Below are 21,853 nucleotides of genomic sequence, written 5' to 3' on the forward strand. Positions count from 1 at the left end.
TTTTACCGGCTTAATTCAAACTGAAGACGGAACTTAACGGGCTAAGTCTATTTAAAAAAAAATCCTACAAGGAGAAAATCCCCAATTGAAGAGAACACACAACTCTAATTTAATTATTAAAATATTCAAGTCTCCCTATTACAATAACTAAATTGGCTATTTATAGCTTAATTACAAAAACGATAACAAAAGGCCATTAAAACAAACAATAAATTAGTAACAAAATAAAGCTAAATAAGTAACCTAAAATAAACGATAATAAAACTATAAAATTGACTATTAATAACTCAAGTCATGACTTTAATTATATAGGTCAAAAAAAAATAACATAATAAAAAAATTAAATTTAAATTTACGTGAGAAACGCGGTAATAATATTATTACACTTTACGACTTGTCTCATACTAGGCGTAAATCTAGTTACATCAATATCTCAACCTTTGATCTAATTGTGTTTGATTTTAGCCGTTGAATTTATACCGAAAAAGCTTCCCCCAATTTGGCCGCCCCCGCTTCCCCGCCATCGGCCGCACGCGCCGCGCCATCTGCCGTAACGTTGTAGTCTCTCCTATTACAAGTCCCCATCGAACTCTGCAATTTTAGTCCAAATCGAAATCTAACATCTTCTTCTTCCTCATATAAAAAAGATGAGAGTTTTAGGCACCTGCAATTCACTGTCGCCAATCTCCTTCGTTAATTCTTCGAATTTTCGCCGTTGCTTTCTTCCTTCAGAAACCCTAATTCCATCTCTCTCCTCAACTCTTCCTCTTCGGAGAGTGTCTCGGTTATCGAGCTCGAGCTCAGCTCCCATGGCGGCTGCTTACGTGGCGCCGGCTGAGCCCAAGAAGCCCGTCAAGCCGTGGCTCGTCGTCGGCCTCGGCAATCCCGGCAAGAAATACGACGGAACTCGTCACAATGTTCGTGAAAATCTCGACTTTCTAAATTTCTTTTAGCTTGGATTTTCAAGTTCTTTTATTTTTGGTTAATTAATTTGGAATTCTCTTGGTTGGTGGTTTTACAGGTTGGTTTTCAGTTGGTTGATGCCATTGGTGAAGCTGAAGGAATATCTATTAACAGTGTTTCTTTCAAAGCTCTATTCGGAAAAGGTTCATAACCATTTTTTTCTAATTTATTTATTTATTTTTTTCAACGAAAAGTTTCTCTCTTTTCATAAGTAATTCCTTGTTTATCCATTTAAAACACTATGGAACTTTGATGGGAAAACTTTTAAAGGACTTATTGGGGCATATGTGTTATAAATTTGCAATTACCACTCAATACATATATATATATATATATATATATATGCAGCTGTTATTAATGAATATGAATGTTGTGCATGTTAATTATAAACTATTAATGTGATGGACAATCTGTTAAACTATATTTTGATTTAGATTTCCAAAAGTATGATTTTCATAGAGCTGGTTCTATAATTCAGGTTTTATTGGAGATGTTCCAATTATGCTTGTCAAACCACAAACCTTCATGAATTCAAGCGGTGAGTCTGTAAGTAGCTATCTGTTATAGATTTCCATTTGCATTAGTGATCAAGTACCTACTTTTTCCTCTTTTTTTTTTTATGGTAACTTTCTTTCTGTTGTTTCTATTATAATCTTGTGGTTTTCAAACTAATCTGTGAAGGTTGGAGCAATTGTCTCGTATTACAAGATTCCACACGAGCAAGTGCTTGTGGTATAGTTTCTTCTTCTCCCTTGTTGATTTAATCATATGAGTTTCTTCTGTTGCAATCTTCAAATTTTCTGATTGTCTTTTACAGATCTATGACGATCTAGATTTTCCTTTTGCAAAACTGAAAATGTTGCCTAAGGGTGGACATGGAGGTCACAATGGGTAATTTTTTGCTGATTTCTTAGCCTCTTTTACCATTATGTCATCATTGTTTTAGATCAATTATGCAGATAACTTAGGCAAGACATGCTGGTAATGCGGGAATCCTTTTTAGCATATCCCATTTATTTAGTTTGTTAATGATCTTGTGCGATTTCTGAGAGACCGTACTGAATGAACAATTTCCTTATCTTTGATGGTTTATTTTTCTTTCGACAAGAGTTAAAAAGTATTCGTCTTTTCCCTTTCAAGTACTTTATATCAATTTTGAATCCTAAAATCAAAATAAATATATGCATACTGAAATTGTTCCGCTGCAAGCGGTGTGTCGTTGCTTACATTTACAGTGGAATAGTCAGGGTGCTACTCGCTTTATAATGATTCTCAGACATTATTTTCCTTGCTTTTATCAATAAAGTAAACATAGCTGCTCTTTTCTCTTAGTAGAAAAAGTAGCTTCTTTGTCAATCTTGATCTGTTGTAACTCATAAAATGCTTCGGATATTGCCGAGGAGAATAGACTGTGTAAGTTAATTTTGGTGATTTTCTTTGCTATTGTAGGATGAGAAGTATCATTGATCATTTTAAAGGGAACCGTAATTTTCCGCGTTTGAGAATTGGTATGTCCCCGAAGACACCATAGTTATTAACATAGTGGTCCATTACTCTATATGTTTATTTATCAATGCGGTGGTGAATTTTCTAGGTATTGGACGCCCCCCTGGGAAGATGGATCCAGTTAACTTTGTTCTTCGACCGTTCACTAAACAAGAACGTGAAGAGGTATGCAAATTTTCACATGCTCCAGTCAACATGAAAATTACGTTTATATTTGTTCTAGATTTTAGATGCTGGAGCAATTTTTCTTGTTTTCATTCGAAGTTGGAACAAATTACTTGCAGCTGAATTTTACATTCCAAGACGGAATAGAAGCAGTTCGGATTCTTTTGCTTGAGGGCTTCAATAAAAGTGCAACATTTGTGAACACTGCCAAACCCTTGAAACAACTAGGATAATCTGGCATCTTACTCTTTTGGTTGAGGGGGGAAAATGTGATTTCTGATTTTTTTAGGTCTTGTTTACTTATACTGAAGAACTGGAAGCTGGTTATAATTATTTATTCTTTGAAGGAGCTGCGGCAGAAAAAATTTGCCAAGAAGTTTATATTTGAATGAATTAGATAGCGGATTTGTAATCCTTACACTTATTGGTATGTCTTTAGCAAAAATACAAATAAAGGAACAACACATTGATATTTTCAATTCGTTGAATCATTTATGATTTTGTGCAATGCACTTTGTGTATCTCTTAACTAATTCTACTAAAGAAAGTCACCAAATTTCAATTCTTGCTTCAAATTTCTACTCTTTTTGCTTGATTTTCTTTTATTTACATTTCCAGTTTTAGTAGTTTAACTTTGTGAGCACGAGACGTGCGACAAATTGTGTGTTTACATCATCTTAGCATCTTTTGTGCAATTTCCCTAGTGTAGCTCTTAGCTTTTCTCCTGAAGAAAGTCATCAATTTTCAGTACATTGCTTCAATTTTCTACCATTTCTTTTCCCTTTGCCGTTTCGGTAGTTTGACTTTGTGAACACGAAACGTGCTTGCAAAAGGATTTTGTCGTTTATTATTATGTTTTGGATGGTCCTTCGAATAGTGGGTTTGTCAACGCATATCTATGTTTTTTAGATAAGGCTGGACAAATAATCTAAGCAACCCGTCAAACCTATGATGCCAAACGCATGAGAGAAGGGAATATAGAAATGTAAGTTAGCTTGTAAGGAGAATGTGTTAAGTGGTTATAAATTCACATGCTAAGTCCATATTTTAGTAATGTAAGATTTAATCAGGATCTTAACATACCACTACGTTTTTGACACTGACGTCCACGGCGACCCATTCTGAATGGCCCACTTTTGCCTTTTCAAGTTGTCCCTTCTCAGGTCGCCCCTTCCGCAATGTGGGCCCGAGGTAGGGCACGCTCTAATACCAATTGTCACAATCATTGGGTAGAGCTCATTCCTAAAAGCTAACTTATAGGGAAATGGTGTCCAAATTGTAACGCCCCTAACGCTAAACCAGTCTGAGGCTGAATTTAGTGAGGTGGTGCTACTTAAAACATACTTTATATACTTAAAATTTTCGTAAAGGTTTTTGAACAAAATGAGTCAGTGTGCAAAATGATTACAACCACAAATCTTAGACATTAAACAGTTATTCAAAAGTGACATAGTAACAAAAAAAAAACATTTTGAGCCCATCTATTGTTTGGAAGTACATATAAGCAGGATGCCAGATGTAGAACTTGGAGTGCTTAGCCAACCTTGGAAATCATTAATTTTTTTTTTACTCTTCAGTAACAACAACATCATCTGCATCACAAGGTAAAACTAATGAGCAAAAACTCAGTAAGTAGATTTCAAATAAAGTAAGTATCTAAAATCTCCGTGGCTGAAATCTCTTTGTTAAACATTGTTCATAAACTTTCATACTTATTCTTAGTTTAGGTATGATACAGAACTTCGGTTCCAAGTAAGCCTCTCTATACAGGATCTTCTCTACTTTTGGCCAATTCTCTTCTCTTAAACACTAAGCGGGATTTTTAGAATCTCTTTCTCTTGTGATCAACAAGAGACTTCCCACTAACATTTTTCTCTAGTTGTCTCAAAGAGACAGTTTCTCTAATTTGGGGTACCGGTCCCTCGCACCCCTGCTTACCCAGCCTCTCATCCATATATCATACCATAAAATCTCTTAAAGCATAAATTCATAATAAGCAAACATCATAATCTCTTTCAAAATAATTAATCATGAATACTCTTTGAACATAATCATATAGGGTCTTGTGATGCAGTTTTGAAATGCTTTTAACCCTACTTACCTGAATTTTGATCACCACTTTGCAAGCACAAACTAGCTGGTTGTGGGGAACCTTCAATGTGCTAATTAACCTTTAAAAACCATAACTTTCAAAAATCACATTCATATCATCATTTAACAAAACACATAACTGCGCAATGTTACGAAAATATTCATAACAAATTCATCAAAACTCAAAATATTATGAGACCAGTGGCAAATAAAAGTAAACTCAAAACCCTCTTTTTAGAGTTACTACATGATAGGTTTCGGATTTTTCAAACTAACCAAAAACAGCCCGAAATCCATATTGAAGTATAATCTCGTCAGGAAAATGAAAGCTTTTTAACTGAACTTATAAAATTCATAACTAAATGTAGAAAAATCCGTTTGAAGTGATTCAAAAACTCACGTAAAGCTTGAGATGTAAAATTTAATAGAAAAATATAAGATCTGTCAAAATCATAAGTATATATAGCACGGAAACAGAATCTACATATGTTGTACAGAGGACTTATTTGAACATTTCATCAAATACCTAGCATGCAGATCTTAATCTTCAAAGACCACTCTCAAATACATGAATCATCATCTTAATAAGAGTTTATCTTTAAATAATCATCAATAATATCAAGCTAAAATCATTAATTTCACCTAGAAACCAATATTTGAACCAAAACTTCAAGAAACTCATTTTTAAGAGTCTACAACTAACATGCAAGAAAAACCCCATCAAAAATCCATTGGATTTCAACATCTTAATCTCTGAAATCTTAGTTTCTAACATAAGAAAGAAGTTACCTCAAAGAAAAACATGTTCCCAAGTGAATAGAAGCTCAAAACCTTGGTGGTTATTTTTGGTTCTAGGTTGAAAACGAGTTGGAATGGCCTAGTTGAGTTTTAGCTTATTCTCTCTTGAAAACCTAAGTTTGCTTCTGAGTTTTGGGTGAGAAAAGGAGTGAGAAGAGAGAAGAAAATGTTAGGGTCGGAGTTCTAGGCTTTTTTGCTAAAATAGACCCAAAAATGAAGTCTAAACATGATAGAGACCAAGTAAAAATAAAGTGACCTTATAGTATGACAAGTGTGTAGGTTTTTCTAAGCCTCTAACATTGTCCTAACCTCATAAAATCAGTTCTAAAGTCTCTATTTTTCTTCTTCAATTAGGTGCCTAAAGTTCACTCAATTTGCTAACATAGCCTTCTCTCACAAAAACTCAAAATAGCAACTAAGTCCTTAACACATTTACATAAAACCATATAATAAAAATATAAAATAATGATTCATCATTAAAGCAATCATAATAGAGGTAAAATATCATATCAAATAATCATAATAAATATAATTCTTTTTTTTTCTTCATAAGTTTAGCACATTGAATTCCCACCTCGAGCTAGTTCCACTGCACATTAAAACTGAAAACTTGATTAGCAAAGCTATAAGTTTAATAAAATCATATGATAGCTATAATAATAAAATATAATGCCAACAAATAACTTTGAGGTAAATAGTAAATGTGGTGCATGATTTTAATTTACAAAATTTATTTATTATTGGCTTAAGGCTTAATGAAATCTCGGGTATTACACAAATGGTTATAAACCTACATGCTAAACCCATACTTTAGCAATGTGGGACTCAATCAGGATGCTAACAGTTGGCCGTTTGATGCTAGTGACGGAGGTCGGCAATTGACAAGGAATAGTCGTAACTTTTTGAGTTATTAGCACATAACTCCCTGAACTCTCTTAATTTGGCACTTTCAACTCTGAACTTTATTTGTTAGTAATTTAAACTTTGAACTCTCTTATTTTGGCACTTTCAATCCTAAATTTTATTTTGGTAATATCAATCTTGAACTCTCTTAATTTGGCACTTTCAACTTTGAACTTTATTTTTTGGTAATTTAACGGTGGCCACAGGAGCTGGGCGGAGGCCGGCCAACGATGGGATGAGGAGAGGACTTGTTTAAGCCCACATCTGCATTGAACTAGCGCTGCCCTGTGATTTATCCGGTGTGCCCATTCCAGTTCCTCCACGTGTGATAGTTACTTGTAGTATAGTCAATAACAACTAAATACCAATTACATCTTTCTTTATTTGCTTACATTGCAATGATGATAAGTGGTTATGTACAAGTCATCAGTAAATATCATTTTCTTCGTTTTATTTGAGTTGTTATTTTTGAAACTTTTCACTAGTAATAAGAAAGCTGCAAGCAGAGTAACGAATTCTAATAACTTGGTTGGTAATGGAAATGAGAGTGTGGTGGAAAACGTGTGCGAGTTAGAAAGAGTACAATGGATAAATATCTTGTTCATATAGAGATTTTGATTAACAAATAAACTCATTTGGTTAGTTCTTCTAAGAGAAATGACAAGTGATGTCTAAAAACTACGGGGGTATTTGGTATAAGAATTTGTGTTATGATTAGAATCATGATTCGTGATTCACTACAGTATTTTTTCTAAAAAAAAAAACACGTAAACCGATAATGATTCTGAAGCCGTGAACCAAACGTTTATTAAGGCCTCATTCATTTCATCAATTCGAGTTTTCAGTTCTAGGTTTCTACAGTAAAAAGCTCTCAGAAAATATGTCATCTAATTTTTTCTACTACAATAAAAAGTTCTAAAAAAATGTCACATCTCAGCTCAAATAGAAAACTTAAATCCGCGAAATGAACGAGGTCTAAAAATTGCTGAACAATCCAATGTATAATTACTTTTTTTACCCCATTATATTTGTATTTTTTCTTAATAAATACCCATTTATCATTTACTGGGTAAAAAAAATATAACAATTATAGTCCGGAAATAGACTTTTTTTTCTTTTCATTTCTTTTTTTTTTTTTTTCAAAATCTTGTTTGGGCGGGTTGCTTCTCAGATTAAAATTTAAAAAAAAAAAAAAAAAAGGAGAGAGAAAAGAAAACTTCCAAAGCCACACGACGCCATAGAAATGTCGTTCTTGGCAAATGCTTCATCAACCTTAATTTATAGCAAAAATCCCCTTTCGAACTGGAAATTTTTCCCATTTTACTAAATGGAATTTGGCAAAGACGCAATAACCAAGCCACAGGAGGAATTTTCAAGATTCACAACAAAAAAAAAAAAAAAAAAAAAAAAAAAAAAAAAATTTTCAAGGGAAAAAAAAAAAAAAAAAAAAAAAAAAAAAAGAAGAAGAATTTTCAAGGGAAACATAACCAGGAAGCAGCATTATTGCCTAAAACCAGAACGAGAATGAACAACGCCAAACGATGAACCCGGCACCCCCTGTTAGAAATCTTGAGGAAGAGGAGGTTTAAAACGTGTAGAAAGTACGTTTTTTTTAAAGCGTAATTTGTCTCATCTTGTTAGAGATTGCGTTGGATTTTTGACAAATCGCTCATAAAATATGACAAATCTTTAAATTGTTAATCACAAGTAAAATGACAACAAGGCTCAGAACACAATAATTCTTTAAATTTTTAAAAATTTTTGAACAAGAAGAGAGAAAAATTGTAGAAAATTATTTTTAATCATTTTTCAGCAATTCTTATTCTTTTTATAATTTTTTATCACACTAATACGTACAGACACAACCAAACTTGAAAAGATACATTTTCCATTTGAATTGGTGTCAATTCAAGTTTTAAAAACACGTCGTTATGGTGCTGCAGCGGAATGTTTCGGGCGTTGCAGCTCCAGTTTCTGGCAAACTAGAAACTGTCCGTACAAGCCCGAGTGCTACAGTGCCCATTCAAGTAGTCCCAAGGTGATGGGCGTTGCAGCGCTTATTCCAACGCCCATTCCAACAGGCCCAAGCACTGCAGCGCTGCGGCACCCAAACTCAACACCAAGGCGCCTTGCTTGTTAAAAATTATATTATGTGCATTTTAACGCCGTAACGCCTAAATTTAGTGCCGCGGTGTCTTTTCTGTTGGAAATAGTTACCTCATAAATGCAGAGAGTGCAAGACACTTTATTTTTTTTTCGTTTCATATTAGATTTTCCTGACAATCAGAGTTTTTTATTTAACCAGCAAAAGGTTGGATTTTCTTAATTTAAATTAACTTTTAAAGTCAAATTAGATTTTGAAATGAATAAAGTTAGGGTCTTGACAAAATGAAGTTACCCAAATGCCCCTATCCCTATGTGATGTCTCACGTGCCAATCACGTGTTAAATTCTGTTAAAAACAACTAATAGAAGGAGTTTATTTGTTAAAGTTTGATAAATCGAGGGAATCAATATTACGATTTGAAGATCGGGAATAAGTGATTTAAGGACCATAATTTGAGAAGAATTTTGGTCTCATTTACTTTACAGATTTAAGTTAAGATGTGATATTTTTTAAAAATTTTTTATTATAATAAAAAAAATTAAATGTTATATTTTTTAAAAAAATTTGCCTGTAACTTAAATGGATGAAATTAACGAGATTTTGTAATTAATTTAATAAAATAATATCTTTTTGTCTACTATTCTTGTGGGCAGTCTTCTCTTCCCTTTTCTCTGCGTCAAATTTATCGCCGATTTCGGACACCGAATCCTACAATTTCCCTATCAAGGTACGTACTTTAATCGTGGATTTGTCTTCTTTAATCTTAAACAATCTGAAACTAGGTTAGGTTTTGGGTTGACTCTGGATTGGGATCGCATTTCTTGTAAAAACCCCATCTTTTGGGAGAGAAATTTTTAGGTTTTGAATTTTTGATCGTATTATCATCAAAAGATTTCGCGGCCGAATCGTGGAGGAAGAGCTAGGTTTATTTTCTGTTAGTTCTTTTTTGTAAGTTCATTTGTGGATTCAAGTATAAGTTTTTTCTAGTTTGGATGAGAAATTGAAATTCGACGTGAAATATCCTTATTTTTATTGTTTCAAGCTCTGCTGAATTGGTTTTTGATTATGTGAAATGAGTAGAATCGGGGAAGTTGAAGAGTTTTTTTTTTTTAACGAAAACAGCAAAACTAAACTATATATACTGTATGGAGAGAGCTTGGGAGGGGGAATTTGTATTCTAGACCTTGACATTAGAGGCGAGCAAATATTTTCATTGTTAGGCCAAGTTTCCGACCACTGGATTAATAGTTTTGGATGACATTTTTTTGGTGTTGCCTCAGATTTTCTAAACATTTTCCCTAGAATTCATGGGGAGTTAGGAATAAGATATATATATATATATATCAAAGAGTCATATTGTTTGGCTGAAGGTAAGATGGGATAGGGTTTCTGGACTATTTTACATTCTCATGTTTAATGGATCAAAGAAAATGGTCATATACTTCTTTCTGTGTATTCTTTTCAACCTTGTATCTTCAATCGAATTTTCTGTTTTTGGATTGTGCAGAACTTAAAAGGCAGCTGTCTGGCATGGCTTCGTTCCGAGCCTTCTTGAACAGTCCTGTTGGTCCCAAAACAACTCACTTTTGGGGGCCTATTGCTAATTGGGGATTTGTTGCTGCGGTATGCTTTGCTACGGCGACTCGATAGTTAAACATGAATTAAGTTTTACAATAGTAGATTCTAACTTCATGGTTTATTGCTTTAATCTGAGTCACTGACCATATGTACAATGTCACAGGGATTGGCGGACATGAAGAAGCCTCCAGAAATGATTTCCGGAAACATGACAGCAGGTTCAAAATTACTGGTTGTAAGAATGCATATGATTTATGATGCCCGTTAGATGGGGAAGATTATAAGCTCACCCGAATTTTCTTTTCTACAGCAATGTGTGTCTATTCTGCATTATTCATGAGATTTGCATGGATGGTACAGCCGCGCAACTATCTTCTTTTGGTGTGCCATGCCTCGAATGAAACCGTACAACTGTATCAACTCTCTCGCTGGGCAAAGGGTCAGGGGTAGGTTACTAAACCTAAATTATAATCTTTGAGATTACAAGAATTAAAAGGAAATAATGCAAAAGCAGGAAAAACTTCAACGTATATTGTCATCTAAGTCCTCAAAAATTATAATTTTGTTGAACTGGTATAGTTCCTTTCTGGTATATTTTTTGTATTTAGTTGGATTTTTTTTTTTAGCCTTAGTTTTTGGTTCTTGAAAGCCTTATTTGCTCTTATCTGGAGCATGGAAACAATGGAATGTAATTTAAATTTATTTGTTTCTGTGTATAGGTACTTGTCCGAGAAGAAAGAGGAAGCTGCTTCTGAGTAGGATAGCGCTTTTTCTATTCCTCCTCTTTCAGTGTTTGTTATGATTTTCTAAGAGATATTTACTGATCTCTGATATGTGACTCATTTGAAATAATTTTACTGCCAGAAAAATGTGATGTGAGCATATCACTCTTCAGTTGATTTATCTAAACCTTTTCTGGTAAGAAAAAGAAAGGGGGGATTTGTGTCATCTTTTCCATTATGTCTGTAACGCAATAGGGCTATTAAACTGTATTATAGATAACAACAAAAGAGACATCGACTTGTTATCGAATAACAAAATGAGAAAATTACAAATTCCGTCTTTTTAAATACTTACTAAAAATATCCTTTTTAAAAACCTCTACTTTTTAACTAATTTTACTTTAAAATATAGAAATATATGAGTTAATATTAGATAGGAGAAATAAAAGAACTCTATTTTTAAGGGATATTTTTTATAAATTGTCCATAAAATAGACCAGATATCATATAAAGCCACAATAAGGGAAGAACCGACACAATTGCCGAAAAGGATAATATCTGAAATTCAATAGAATCACAGCATCCAAAAGAAAAATGTATTCCATCATCTTATCGACAACATGATTTAAAGGACAAACAGATCAATGATTCAAGAATAACAACGCCGGTTACAAAAACCGCATCGTAGTGAAAGAAAATTGGCTAAGAAACGACATTTCAGAAAACAAGAAAATAGAAAACGACAAAATTTCATTGCTATCTACTGTTGCAGATGCAATATGTTCACGCTCGGAAAGGATAATATTATCTGCGACATTATAAAATTAACATTGAATATTCATGCTCAGGCAAAAGTCAACATAGAAAGCAACAATATTTTCATTGCCATCTAGTATTGCTATCTAATATTGCAGCTGCAATATATTCACGCTCATAGATAAACGACAATACTCAATAACAGAAGAACATATTAAGCACGAATAGATTGCAGCTTCAAAATCCACATTATGCTTCAAGTTATAACGCATTATTATATAGCACCAAAAGAAAAGTAAATATTTTAGTGTTGTAACGCTTAAATAAACAAAAATGAGTAGAGAAATTTCTCTTGACAAAACAACATACAAAGCCTAGCTTTTCAAGTATAAGCTGAGAAATAAATTACAACTCCTATTTCGGCAAAAATTCAATTCCCCTACTCTCTCAAGCGACTAAAGGAAAACATGGAAAAGTTTGCACCATTGCTTGTGAGTCAGCACTGAACTGGCTTTCACATTTTGCTTCTCTTGTGAAGTCCTTCCAGTCACAATCCATATTCCATGGCAAGGTCTAATTTTTATCTCTTTTTATCGCGCGAGCATTTAATCCATCTACATCATGACGAATCATCAGGGATCTCGCGTTTCAATCTTTTCTTGGACTTGAATTTTTTTATCTTCTTTGTTCCTTCATCGTCCGCAGATGTTTCATTGCTGTTGCTTTTCTTTTTACTCTTCTTGTTTGCTTTCTTCTCTTTAGATGATTTCTTCCTCTTCACTGGTTGGGTATCTTGCTCATCTCCATTTTCATATTCGTTCACAGTTTCTGCTTCTTCAACTGAGGGATCACGCGTAGAACCGACGGCATCTGCTAATACAAAATACTTGTGTTACTAGCCTGGTTCTAGTACAATAGCTAATGCATATACGTGTGAATATATAGCTTTGCTTGTGCTTTCTCAAATGAAAGAACAACTATGACGTAAAAACACTCAAAGTGTCCAGACTAGCCCAGATTATGTAAAATCAAGCAAGCGCAACTTTTGTCACAATCTCCTCCATCAGAACATTTTTTTCCCCTTCCTACATTCCCCACACGAACTTTAATTTAGATTCTTCAATCATCCTTTTTTCACCAAGTGTAATTGATATGCGACAAAAGACTCATTATTAAGATCTATATGCTGTGTCCCTTGGCCTTACATCAGAGAGTAGGTCAAGAGAAAGACAAGAAATAATAACCTTCGCTGGTGAAATTGGAATCAAAAACAACACGGACAAGGTGCTGCTTCAGGAAAACCTGTACGAGATGAGAGCAATTAATATCATTGGCTGAAAGGCTTGAAGCATATTTTGTTATTACCCAAGATACTATTTCAATAATTATCACGCTTTAGATTGTTTACACTTAAAATCATACCGCAGAAAGCAGTTGTCGTGTCTTTACGTCCCAGAGACGTAGATAGCTATCCAGTCCTAGCAAAAAAAAAAAATGAACCTTAGTGGCAGGCAGAGATAAGTTTGCATTCGATTATCATAAAGCAAATTATTATTAATGCCCATAACAAGAATCCTCTTCTTAAACGATGCAGCATAGTTACTAGACAATATCACATTATCAAAGAATTATTGATCTTCCTTTTCCTCTTGCCTGGGTAGTTAAATTAGTAACCCAGTACTTTAATCAATCTTTCACGCATCTATTTTCTGTCCCAACTGATCTTTAACAGTAAAAGTCAAATATAGTTTGCAAAGGAAAAATAAAATTACTTACCACAAGATGCCACTACAGGATGCTCTGGGAGCCTCGCTATTGATTTAATGCTTCCAGAACACTTCCCGAGGAAAGATCCTAACAATTTCCCTGAACAGAACATTCAACCATTTGGATTAATCAATATATTTTAAACAGAAAAATTCACAAATAACCATGAAGACATCATATAAAATAATCTTCTTTTGGAAAATAACCGAAAGTGGAGACGAAAACGCAGAACTAGCATAATTACATTTAACCTGCAACAAGGTAAAAGTTACTGAAAACTTACTTGAACATATGAAATATCACATCTTCAGTCTTATGGCCAAAAAAAAGAAGAGGATGAAATATTAAATTATAGGATTATTTTCATAAATGCCCCCCAAACTATGTACCATGTTTCAAAGTGCTCCCAATTGCATGAGAAGGGCCGGCGAGCAAGGTGTGATGGAGGGGAGGGAGGTCTGAAAAAAATTTGAGGAAAATGTTGAAATATGGGATTTTTGTGTGTTTTTCATATTCCAGATCTGACAACTTTTTAAGGAAAAAAATATATATATTTATGAAATATTTTATAATTCTGTTTTTAGTTTTTGTTTTGTGGTTAACTAATTAGAGGGTATTTTGGACTTTTTATATTCCTACACTTTTAATGGCATGCCACGTCAGCGTTCTGTTAAATTTATAGACAAAATTGGACGGAGGGGGCAGTTTGACCTATTTTCTATACATCGAGGGGTGTTTCGAATCGTTTTGAAACATCAGGGGGGCACTTTGAAACAGGGTACATAGTTCGGGGGGCATTTATGAAAATAATCCTAAATTATATGAAACTCAAATTTACCAGTACGCATGTCAAAAGCAGAAAGGTCGCCAGACCCATTTCCTACATAGATTGTATGGCCATCTAGATCTTCAGCTACTGCTTTAATAGGGGTCTCCTTGAAATCAAATGACATAACAGGTCTGCGCTGAGCAGAAATATCATAGAGGCGAACCTGATATAGAAGTAACAGAGCAGTGAGGAGAGCCTATGGGATAGACAAAAACGACAGAAAACAGATCATTGTCCAGGAAAAACACTAAAAAATATATGTAATAAGGTATTACATCTAAATTGAGACTTTTGACAACACCAAGCAGCATTAGTTTCCATGCTTTCCAAGGTATAGAAATTAAATCTTTGAAAAACCCAGCAAACAGAAACTGCTGCAAGAGACTACCTGATGGCTGTTTGTACCAGCAACAAATTTACGATGATCATCTTTACTCAGGAATGTGGCAGATGTAAACCAAGTTGGTGTAAAAATACCAAGGCTGTTCTTAGGAGGCTGCATAAGATGAAATTTTCAGTAAATGCAAGACACTACGCCAGCAAAAAGAAGTAGATGTCATTTCTTTTAAAAATACATGGAGGAGATGAAGATCTCACAGATTTCGCTGTCCATATCTTAGCACACTCACTGAGATCCCAAACATTCATTTCAACTCCCTTCCTGTAGTTGAAACCAATAAAGTCACCATCTTTAAGACCAAAAATTTTAATATTATCATTATTATTATTATTTGCTCAATGAAAGATGAGCTAGATTTTCAAGTTTTCTACACTCACCCTCCAAATAACACATAGTTTTCACTTCCATCCACTTTAGAACATAAGATATTACCAGAACTGCACACATCCCAAGTCCTTGTAGATCCACTAGAGATCAAATCTGGAGACAAGGTATTATCGTAAGACCTCATGATTGCTTTCCCTTTCATCGTACAAGCAAGCAAAGTGCAACACCTAATGACAGATGGCAATCGTAATGAGATTAGTAGCCATATGAACAAATATCTCCTGAACAATCACACTGAAGGAGCAACTGAATCCTACCCATATTCTGAATCCAATTTTTTACTTGCAAATAAATGCAACCCAGAAATAGGATCATCTTCAGGTCGATTCGCGGTATCACTGACATTAGAAATGGCAAAACGGAGATGCCCGTTAAGAGGATTGAGAAAGTCAATCTGCAACACTAAGATCCATTAGGCGTATAAAATGAAGAAAACGCCATGTAATTCCAGAATTACAAGCACCAAGAACCAGAAACCAACATGTTGTTCTTGAATATACACAAACCAAAGAGAAAAGTAACTCACCGTGCCATTTTTTCTTGCAACAGCTAACAACTGCAACAATTTAAAGAAACACAACAGCCCTCTTGTCAATATTTCAGTTTATTGAGCACAAAAAGTTTCACTCTCACAAAACAAAAACAATGAAAAAAAAATTTTTATACACATAGCAGATTATCAACCAAGTATTGGCATATGGAACATGAATAAAACACGTCACACTAATAAAACGAAGGATCAGTCTATAGTTCCACAACAGCTTCACCAAGTAAATAAAGCTGCAAATTGCCAAAAGAAAACATAGCAGTCCTCTTTCACCATTTCAGTTTATAAAGCACAAAAGCGCAACTCTCTCAATTCACTACTGGTCACATTACATTTATTCTATGCAACAGTGTTTTTGTAAGGAGTTTATATATTAATATACATTCATCAACTAATAAGGAACATGAAGAAAGGTGTTATACATCAATATAAGTTTATAACTAAAGAATCACTGTATATATAAGATAGACAACATATTTTAGCTTCACCGAGTGAATAAAACTGCACAATGCTAAAAGCAATTATATCTTAAAAAAAACAACGTAAAATCCCAAAATAAAAAATAAAAAACCCTTACTGGGTCCTTTTTGCGGTCAACCATAGAAGCAGCAAGCACGCATTTCGATGAGTCGGGTTCGCCCCACCTCTCTACCACCTTAGCAGCCCCTCCTTCCTTACTCCGAGCTTCAATTACTACAATCAAATAATAAAGAAAACAAAAACATTCAAGCAAAAAACTATAATTTAACAAAAAAGATACAAAATTTCGTCAAATTCAAATCCAAAAAATGCGGCTTTTACTTGCCTTTGATGAGACCAAGCACGTCGAATGTCAGAGCGCGAAGCGGAGGGCAACCTGGGCACTCCAATGTCGTCGTACGAGGCATCTTGATTTCTATGTTGTTGTCGTTGATGAATCAATTTAGCCTCAGAGTTGCAGAGACTTTGTGAAGAATTTAGCCCTAAAGCCTTAAACCCTAATTACTTGTGTTGCTAGACAATGGAGAATTTGTGTAAAGCCCTAAAACTTTTTGAAATTGCATTTGTTCCCTGGTTTTGCCAATTTTTTCGTTTCGTGCTCTCTCTCTCTGTTTTTTTTTTTTTTTAAGGAATTTCGTGCACTTTTTTTGATGAAATGGTTTGTCGTTTTTTTTTTTTTTTTTTTGGGTCACTAATTTGTGATTTTTGTCGGACCGTGGTATGACAATTGTGTGAAAACGACAACATACTCAAAAGCGACGAATTTACTGAAACGGTAAAAGATCAGAAAGCGACAATTTTGGAGGAAAACGACAACTATATGTAGGAACGACAATATCTCTGAGAAACAACAACGACAGAAAAATGAACAATTTCTTATGAACCACGATGTCAAGGAAATGAGGATGGCAAAATATTAGAACGCCATAAATGTAAAACTTGAAAGTTTTTTTTTTTTAATGAAGAAAACGTCGTGATTAAAATCCACATAGAACAAAAGACCCTACATGTTATACAATAAGATGAATGGATGCATTGGCATTCCATTCCATTCATTATTTTATTTTATATATAACATTTGTATTTTGTCTCTTTTTAAAATTCTACATTTCTTTATTTTCTACACCTTATTAGTTAAGCCTCGTTCCCTTCGCGGATTTGAGTTTTCAATTCGAGCTGAGATGTGACATTTTTTAAGAGCTTTTAACTATAGTAGAAAATGTTAGATGTGACATTTTCTGAAAGCTTTTAACCGTATAAATCTATAACTGAAAACTTGAATTCGGTGAAATAAATGATGCTTAATATACTCCCCGCTCTGCTAATTAATCTTTCTTGTTTCCCTCCTCTTTAAATCCTCCAATCATTGAATTTGTTAATACTCTTATCTTCTAACGCATGCATCCTGTCATCCTTTTTTTATTTTTATTTTTTATCGTCACTATTTGTTTACACCTTTTTTGTGGTAGCATGGCGAGGATCTAAATACGACAACATTTGAAAAGGACGACAATACAAAAAAACGACAATATCAATTACAAAGAATCCATTTACTGATAACAACAAAAGAGAAAAAAACGACAACGTATGAAACCTCAAACAACATTCTCGAAGATGGACAAATAATTTTGGAAGGAAATAAAAAAGACCACGCCAAAAATGGACAACAACATGAAACGACATGTTTTGGATGAAGGACAAAGTCATAGAAGCGTCAATGGCGGAATAAGCTACAAAACCGGCATTACAACAAAAAAAAAAAAAAAAGAAGCAAAAACACCAAAATATTAACCAAAAAACCACCGCAACAACAACAACAACATCATCAAGATCAACATCATGTGCCAACGACACGTAGCGGAAGAACAACAATGAGAAAAACGACAATAGCAAACATACGATAATACTTTAAAGAAACGACAACGTCAAGGAAAAACAAGAAACTTAAAAGTATTTGTCAAGATTTCTTAAAGTAAAAAAAATAAAAATAAAAATAAGAAGTGGAAATGGAATAGAAAATAAACGCAGTAAAAATTAATAAAGAGAAAATTGTTGAACTTACACTTAAAAGTGTATGGGTCTGTATTTTTATTTTTTACTATTGATTAGTACCCTTTTGTTAATGTAGTTATTTGACCAAAAATATATATTATTCAAGAGTATGGAGTAAAAATCAAGACTCGTGCACTTTTAAGAGTATTGTCAAGATTTCTCTAAAATAAACTTAAACTAAATAACAGTCATGAAAAAAAATAAAACGACAAGATCTAATAAAAGACAATGCCATGTTAAACGACACGGTACTGCTAACAAAAACATTCTAAATAGGCCACGACTATAAAGAAAGTCAATACGCTTTGGTATAACATCACACAAAAGAGACACACCACCTATAAAAGAAACCATTTAATTCTTATAATATCAAACGTCGTATTCATGAATATTTGAAAAAATTATACATTTCAAAGATATATTTTAACTTAAAAACTCTTCATGCAATTCTCTCGACTAGTATTTTCTTATATATTTTTCAATCTATCCATATTGAAGTAATTATTTTCAACGGTACTTCTTCTTTATCTATGGTCCGCTTTATTTACCTCTTAATTGGTTGTTTATTAAGATATGTTTTTTCTCATATATAATTTATTTTTCTCTAAATATTTCAACCAAAACTAACTTTTTATATTGAAATATGAATTTCGGTATATCTTTAATTTCGTTTATAACTTATATTTTTAGATGTGTCTTTATATTTTTTTTTTCTCCCTAATTCACTCTCATTGACAAAACTTTTCATTAGTGTTCCCTAATTTAAGTATTTTTTGCAGTCCTCTAATAATAGATTTAGAAATGTGGTCCTTATGAATATTTTATTAATTGTACCACTATAATCATTTTTCTCAATTATAACGTTACTTAAAACATATTTCTAACACCGCTCAAATGCTAATTTCATAATTGTACTATCTAAATAGTTTATTATCTAATTTATTCCACTAAGATATCTTTTTAAAATCGAATATCTGATTCTTAAACAAGTTTTATTATACTAAACTCATAACAACTAATAATTAAAAAAATTATTTTTTAAAAAAGATTATATTCACGTGCAATAAAATACAATAAATAGAATACTCATGCACTTATCTATATTAAAAGCCTCAATCGAAAAAAATATATATACATATATATATATATATATCTAATAATTAAAAAAATTATTTTTTAAAAAAGATTATATTCACGTGCAATAAAATACAATAAATAGAATACTCATGCACTTATCTATATTAAAAGCCTCAATCGAAAAAAATATATATACATATATATATATATATATACACACATGTATATGTGGCATACATGCCATAAGATGCGGTTCTTGTTCTCTCTCTTTTTCTTTTTTTCTTTTCTTTCCTTTTTTTTTTTTAAATAATACGAGTGTAATGATATTTACGATTTGCAACGCTAAAGGAAAAAAACTTCAACATTGTTGGGAAACTCAAAACTGACCTGAGACCAGTAGGAGATCCAAATGCTGCGAATCTCGTGGGTGACACGTGGGTCAGACAAGGCATTAACCCATCGTTTGATGAATCTCTCCTGCCTGGAAAAATCAGAAAGTGGAAACCAAATCAGAGTTGCCTCATGCAATATATGATATCAAATATTGATTTTTTATTATAAAGACACCAGGACAACAATTTTTTTTACCTGTCAGGGGAGAAGGATCGGTATCTCTCTCCAGGTTGCTTAAAGTTGTTCTCCTTATCAATAACGGTCTGCATTCATATAATAATTACGCATGTGTCAACGTTTAAATCTTAGCATGTTAACATCTAAGGACAAAAGAAATTGTTCCAATTCTGTCAATTGGATCAAGATATTTATTAGTGTATTGATAACTGACCCTTTCACGCCTTCCAGTGCAGATGGCAGAAGGAATTGGGTACCTCTCAGCGTGACGGACAGGGTCGTATCTTGATGGGAAGTAGTTGACCTAACAATATCATAAAAGCAGAAATTGTGTCAGAAAAGGATGAACTTGAATAAATTATACAAGCATAAAATGGGAGTTCACTCAGCAAAATAATTCATAATGTCAATCAAGCAGAAGGTAATTGTTTTCCACTTGGTGAAAAATAAGCAATTTTCTACCTCCTCTTCCCTGTGCATGAAATTCATGAAACCCTCGTGGTGATTGTTGTGGTGAGCACACTTGGGGGCATTAGCAGGGAGCTGAAGATAATTTGGTCCGAGACGGTGTCTCTGAGTATCAGAGTAGGAGAAGATACGAGTCTGGAGCAACTTATCATCTGAATAGTAGACACCAGGGACCACAATGCCAGGGCAAAATGCAAGTTGTTCATTCTCTGCAAAGAAGTTATCAATGTTCTTGTTGAGAACCATGCGACCAACTGGCTGCAGGGGCAAGATGTCCTCAGGCCAGGTCTTTGTTACATCAAGTGGGTCGAAGTCGAATCTGTCTTCATGATCGGGGTCGATTGTCTGAATAAAAAGCTTCCACTCTGGGTAGTTTCCAGCGGCTATTGAGTCGTAGAGATCCTGAGTGGCATGACTGTGATTCGCTCCTCCGACTCTAACTGCCTCGTCCTCCAACAGAGACTTGACACCACAGGTGGGTTTCCAATGGAATTTCACATAGTGAGCCTTTCCAGCCTTGTCGATCAGAGTGTAGGTGTTAACACCGGAGCCATCCATGTGCCTGTAATCTTGTGGGACACCAATGTCATCAAATAGGAAGGTGAACATGTGCAAGCTCTCCGGATGGTGTGAGAAGAAGTCCAAGATTCTCCAAAATTCCTGGATGTGAGACTTTGGGTTGGGCTTAAGAGCATGGACCATGTCCGGGAATTTAATTCCATCACGGATGAAGAAGACAGGGAAATTGTTTCCGACGAGATCAAAATTACCCTGCATTAAAAGAATGAGGTCACATTATGAACATGAGAACCAGAAACCGATCAGTAAACAAAGCTACAGGCACAAGATCTTATGACAACTACACAAGGTAAGACTTTCTGGCACAAGGGCCACCTTGAGCTACCCCTACAAACATCCTTCAAAAACCACCACATAGACATCAAAAGGGCCTCAAGGTCAGTGTAGCTAATTTCAAGTTGTATTTAGCCAATTCAATGTATAGGAAGTACTAGTAAATTCCTCACCTCTCTGGTGTAGAACTTCACAGCAAAACCACGAGGATCCCTAAGGGTTTCAGGGCTTCCACGCTCATGGATAACAGTAGAGAAACGAACAATAACCGGTGTCTGAACTCCAGGAGCACGAAGGAAGTCAGCACAAGTTAGGTTAGAGATATCATGAGTGACCTCAAAGAAACCCTTTGCACTGCAGTATGTTAACCTACCAGAGAAGATCTTTAAAAAAAATGCTTTTAACTTATTTAGTTTAAAAGTAGCTTTTGAGCCTATTTGGAAGATGGACACCTTAAAATACTTTTTAGCTTTTATAAACTTGTTTTTTTTTTTTTTTTTGGAACAAATCTCTTTTAGTGCATATGAAAAAACAGAAAAAAAAAAATAACGTATAAAAAGCTTTTTTATTTATATTTTTAACTTTCTATTTGTGAAAAAAATTAAAAATTCTATCCACATCCTTATATCATTTTATTTTTTGTAACAACAAGTACTTTTGATTAATTTACTCAAACAAGTTCAAAAATTATTATTAAAAAAACTTTAATTTATACTTATTTTCTTTCACTACTTAAAAAATAAAGGTAAATTTTATGGTAGAACCCTAATTTTATTCCATCAGTAGAGCCTTACTTTTTAACAGATTTGTATAAATTTATATTAAAAATTTATAAA

General features: G+C 33.8%; 4 protein-coding genes across 4 annotated transcripts; 2 read left to right on the top strand and 2 right to left on the bottom strand.

Annotated features, from left to right (window-relative positions):
- The first annotated feature begins 475 nt into the window (after positions 1–475).
- LOC21384492 (peptidyl-tRNA hydrolase, mitochondrial) lies at positions 476–3,107 on the top strand. Its single transcript, XM_010107691.2, has 8 exons — positions 476–917; positions 1,022–1,106; positions 1,442–1,509; positions 1,645–1,695; positions 1,781–1,854; positions 2,413–2,471; positions 2,558–2,634; positions 2,754–3,107. The coding sequence occupies exons 1-8, from the start codon at positions 648–650 to the stop codon at positions 2,865–2,867; spliced, it is 798 nt and encodes a 265-aa protein (XP_010105993.2). The 5' UTR covers positions 476–647; the 3' UTR covers positions 2,868–3,107.
- Positions 3,108–9,164: 6,057 nt separating this feature from the next.
- Positions 9,165–11,058, top strand: LOC21384493 (mitochondrial pyruvate carrier 1). The gene is made up of 5 exons (XM_024171962.1): positions 9,165–9,259; positions 10,040–10,155; positions 10,274–10,328; positions 10,421–10,556; positions 10,830–11,058. Exons 2-5 carry the CDS (start codon positions 10,063–10,065, stop codon positions 10,867–10,869), a joined length of 324 nt encoding a protein of 107 aa, XP_024027730.1. The 5' UTR covers positions 9,165–9,259; positions 10,040–10,062; the 3' UTR covers positions 10,870–11,058.
- A 785-nt stretch (positions 11,059–11,843) lies between these two features.
- LOC21384494 (WD repeat-containing protein 74) lies at positions 11,844–16,490 on the bottom strand. Its single transcript, XM_024171961.1, has 12 exons — positions 16,324–16,490; positions 16,096–16,211; positions 15,498–15,527; positions 15,229–15,365; positions 14,962–15,138; positions 14,782–14,845; positions 14,573–14,680; positions 14,194–14,347; positions 13,365–13,454; positions 13,011–13,066; positions 12,833–12,890; positions 11,844–12,458 (listed from the first exon to the last, which is right to left on the bottom strand). Exons 1-12 carry the CDS (start codon positions 16,403–16,405, stop codon positions 12,208–12,210), a joined length of 1,323 nt encoding a protein of 440 aa, XP_024027729.1. The 5' UTR covers positions 16,406–16,490; the 3' UTR covers positions 11,844–12,207.
- A 2,867-nt stretch (positions 16,491–19,357) lies between these two features.
- On the bottom strand, positions 19,358–21,386 carry LOC21384495 (catalase isozyme 1; the record flags this gene model as incomplete). Its single annotated transcript, XM_010107694.2, has 5 exons — positions 19,358–19,608; positions 19,716–19,783; positions 19,912–20,001; positions 20,160–20,936; positions 21,191–21,386. Coding segments are annotated over 5 exons (1,270 nt in total), but the record flags the coding sequence as incomplete, so codon positions are not given.
- Between the last annotated feature and the right edge of the window lie 467 nt (positions 21,387–21,853).

This window comes from Morus notabilis, unplaced genomic scaffold (assembly GCF_000414095.1).
Source record: "Morus notabilis unplaced genomic scaffold, ASM41409v2 Scaffold383, whole genome shotgun sequence".
In the NCBI taxonomy this organism is placed as follows: domain Eukaryota; kingdom Viridiplantae; phylum Streptophyta; class Magnoliopsida; order Rosales; family Moraceae; genus Morus; species Morus notabilis.

Coding starts and splice junctions, on each gene's coding strand:
- LOC21384492 (XM_010107691.2), top strand. CDS start 648: ATGAGAGTTTTAGGCACCTGCAATTCACTGTCGCCAATCTCCTTCGTT. Junction 1,696..1,780: donor CACACGAGCAAGTGCTTGTG/GTATAGTTTCTT, acceptor TGTCTTTTACAG/ATCTATGACGATCTAGATTT. Junction 1,855..2,412: donor GGACATGGAGGTCACAATGG/GTAATTTTTTGC, acceptor TTGCTATTGTAG/GATGAGAAGTATCATTGATC.
- LOC21384493 (XM_024171962.1), top strand. CDS start 10,063: ATGGCTTCGTTCCGAGCCTTCTTGAACAGTCCTGTTGGTCCCAAAACA. Junction 10,156..10,273: donor ATTGGGGATTTGTTGCTGCG/GTATGCTTTGCT, acceptor ACAATGTCACAG/GGATTGGCGGACATGAAGAA. Junction 10,329..10,420: donor TTCCGGAAACATGACAGCAG/GTTCAAAATTAC, acceptor TCTTTTCTACAG/CAATGTGTGTCTATTCTGCA.
- LOC21384494 (XM_024171961.1), bottom strand. CDS start 16,405: ATGCCTCGTACGACGACATTGGAGTGCCCAGGTTGCCCTCCGCTTCGC. Junction 15,366..15,497: donor TTGCAAGAAAAAATGGCACG/GTGAGTTACTTT, acceptor TTAGTGTTGCAG/ATTGACTTTCTCAATCCTCT. Junction 12,459..12,832: donor TTCCAATTTCACCAGCGAAG/GTTATTATTTCT, acceptor TTGTATTAGCAG/ATGCCGTCGGTTCTACGCGT.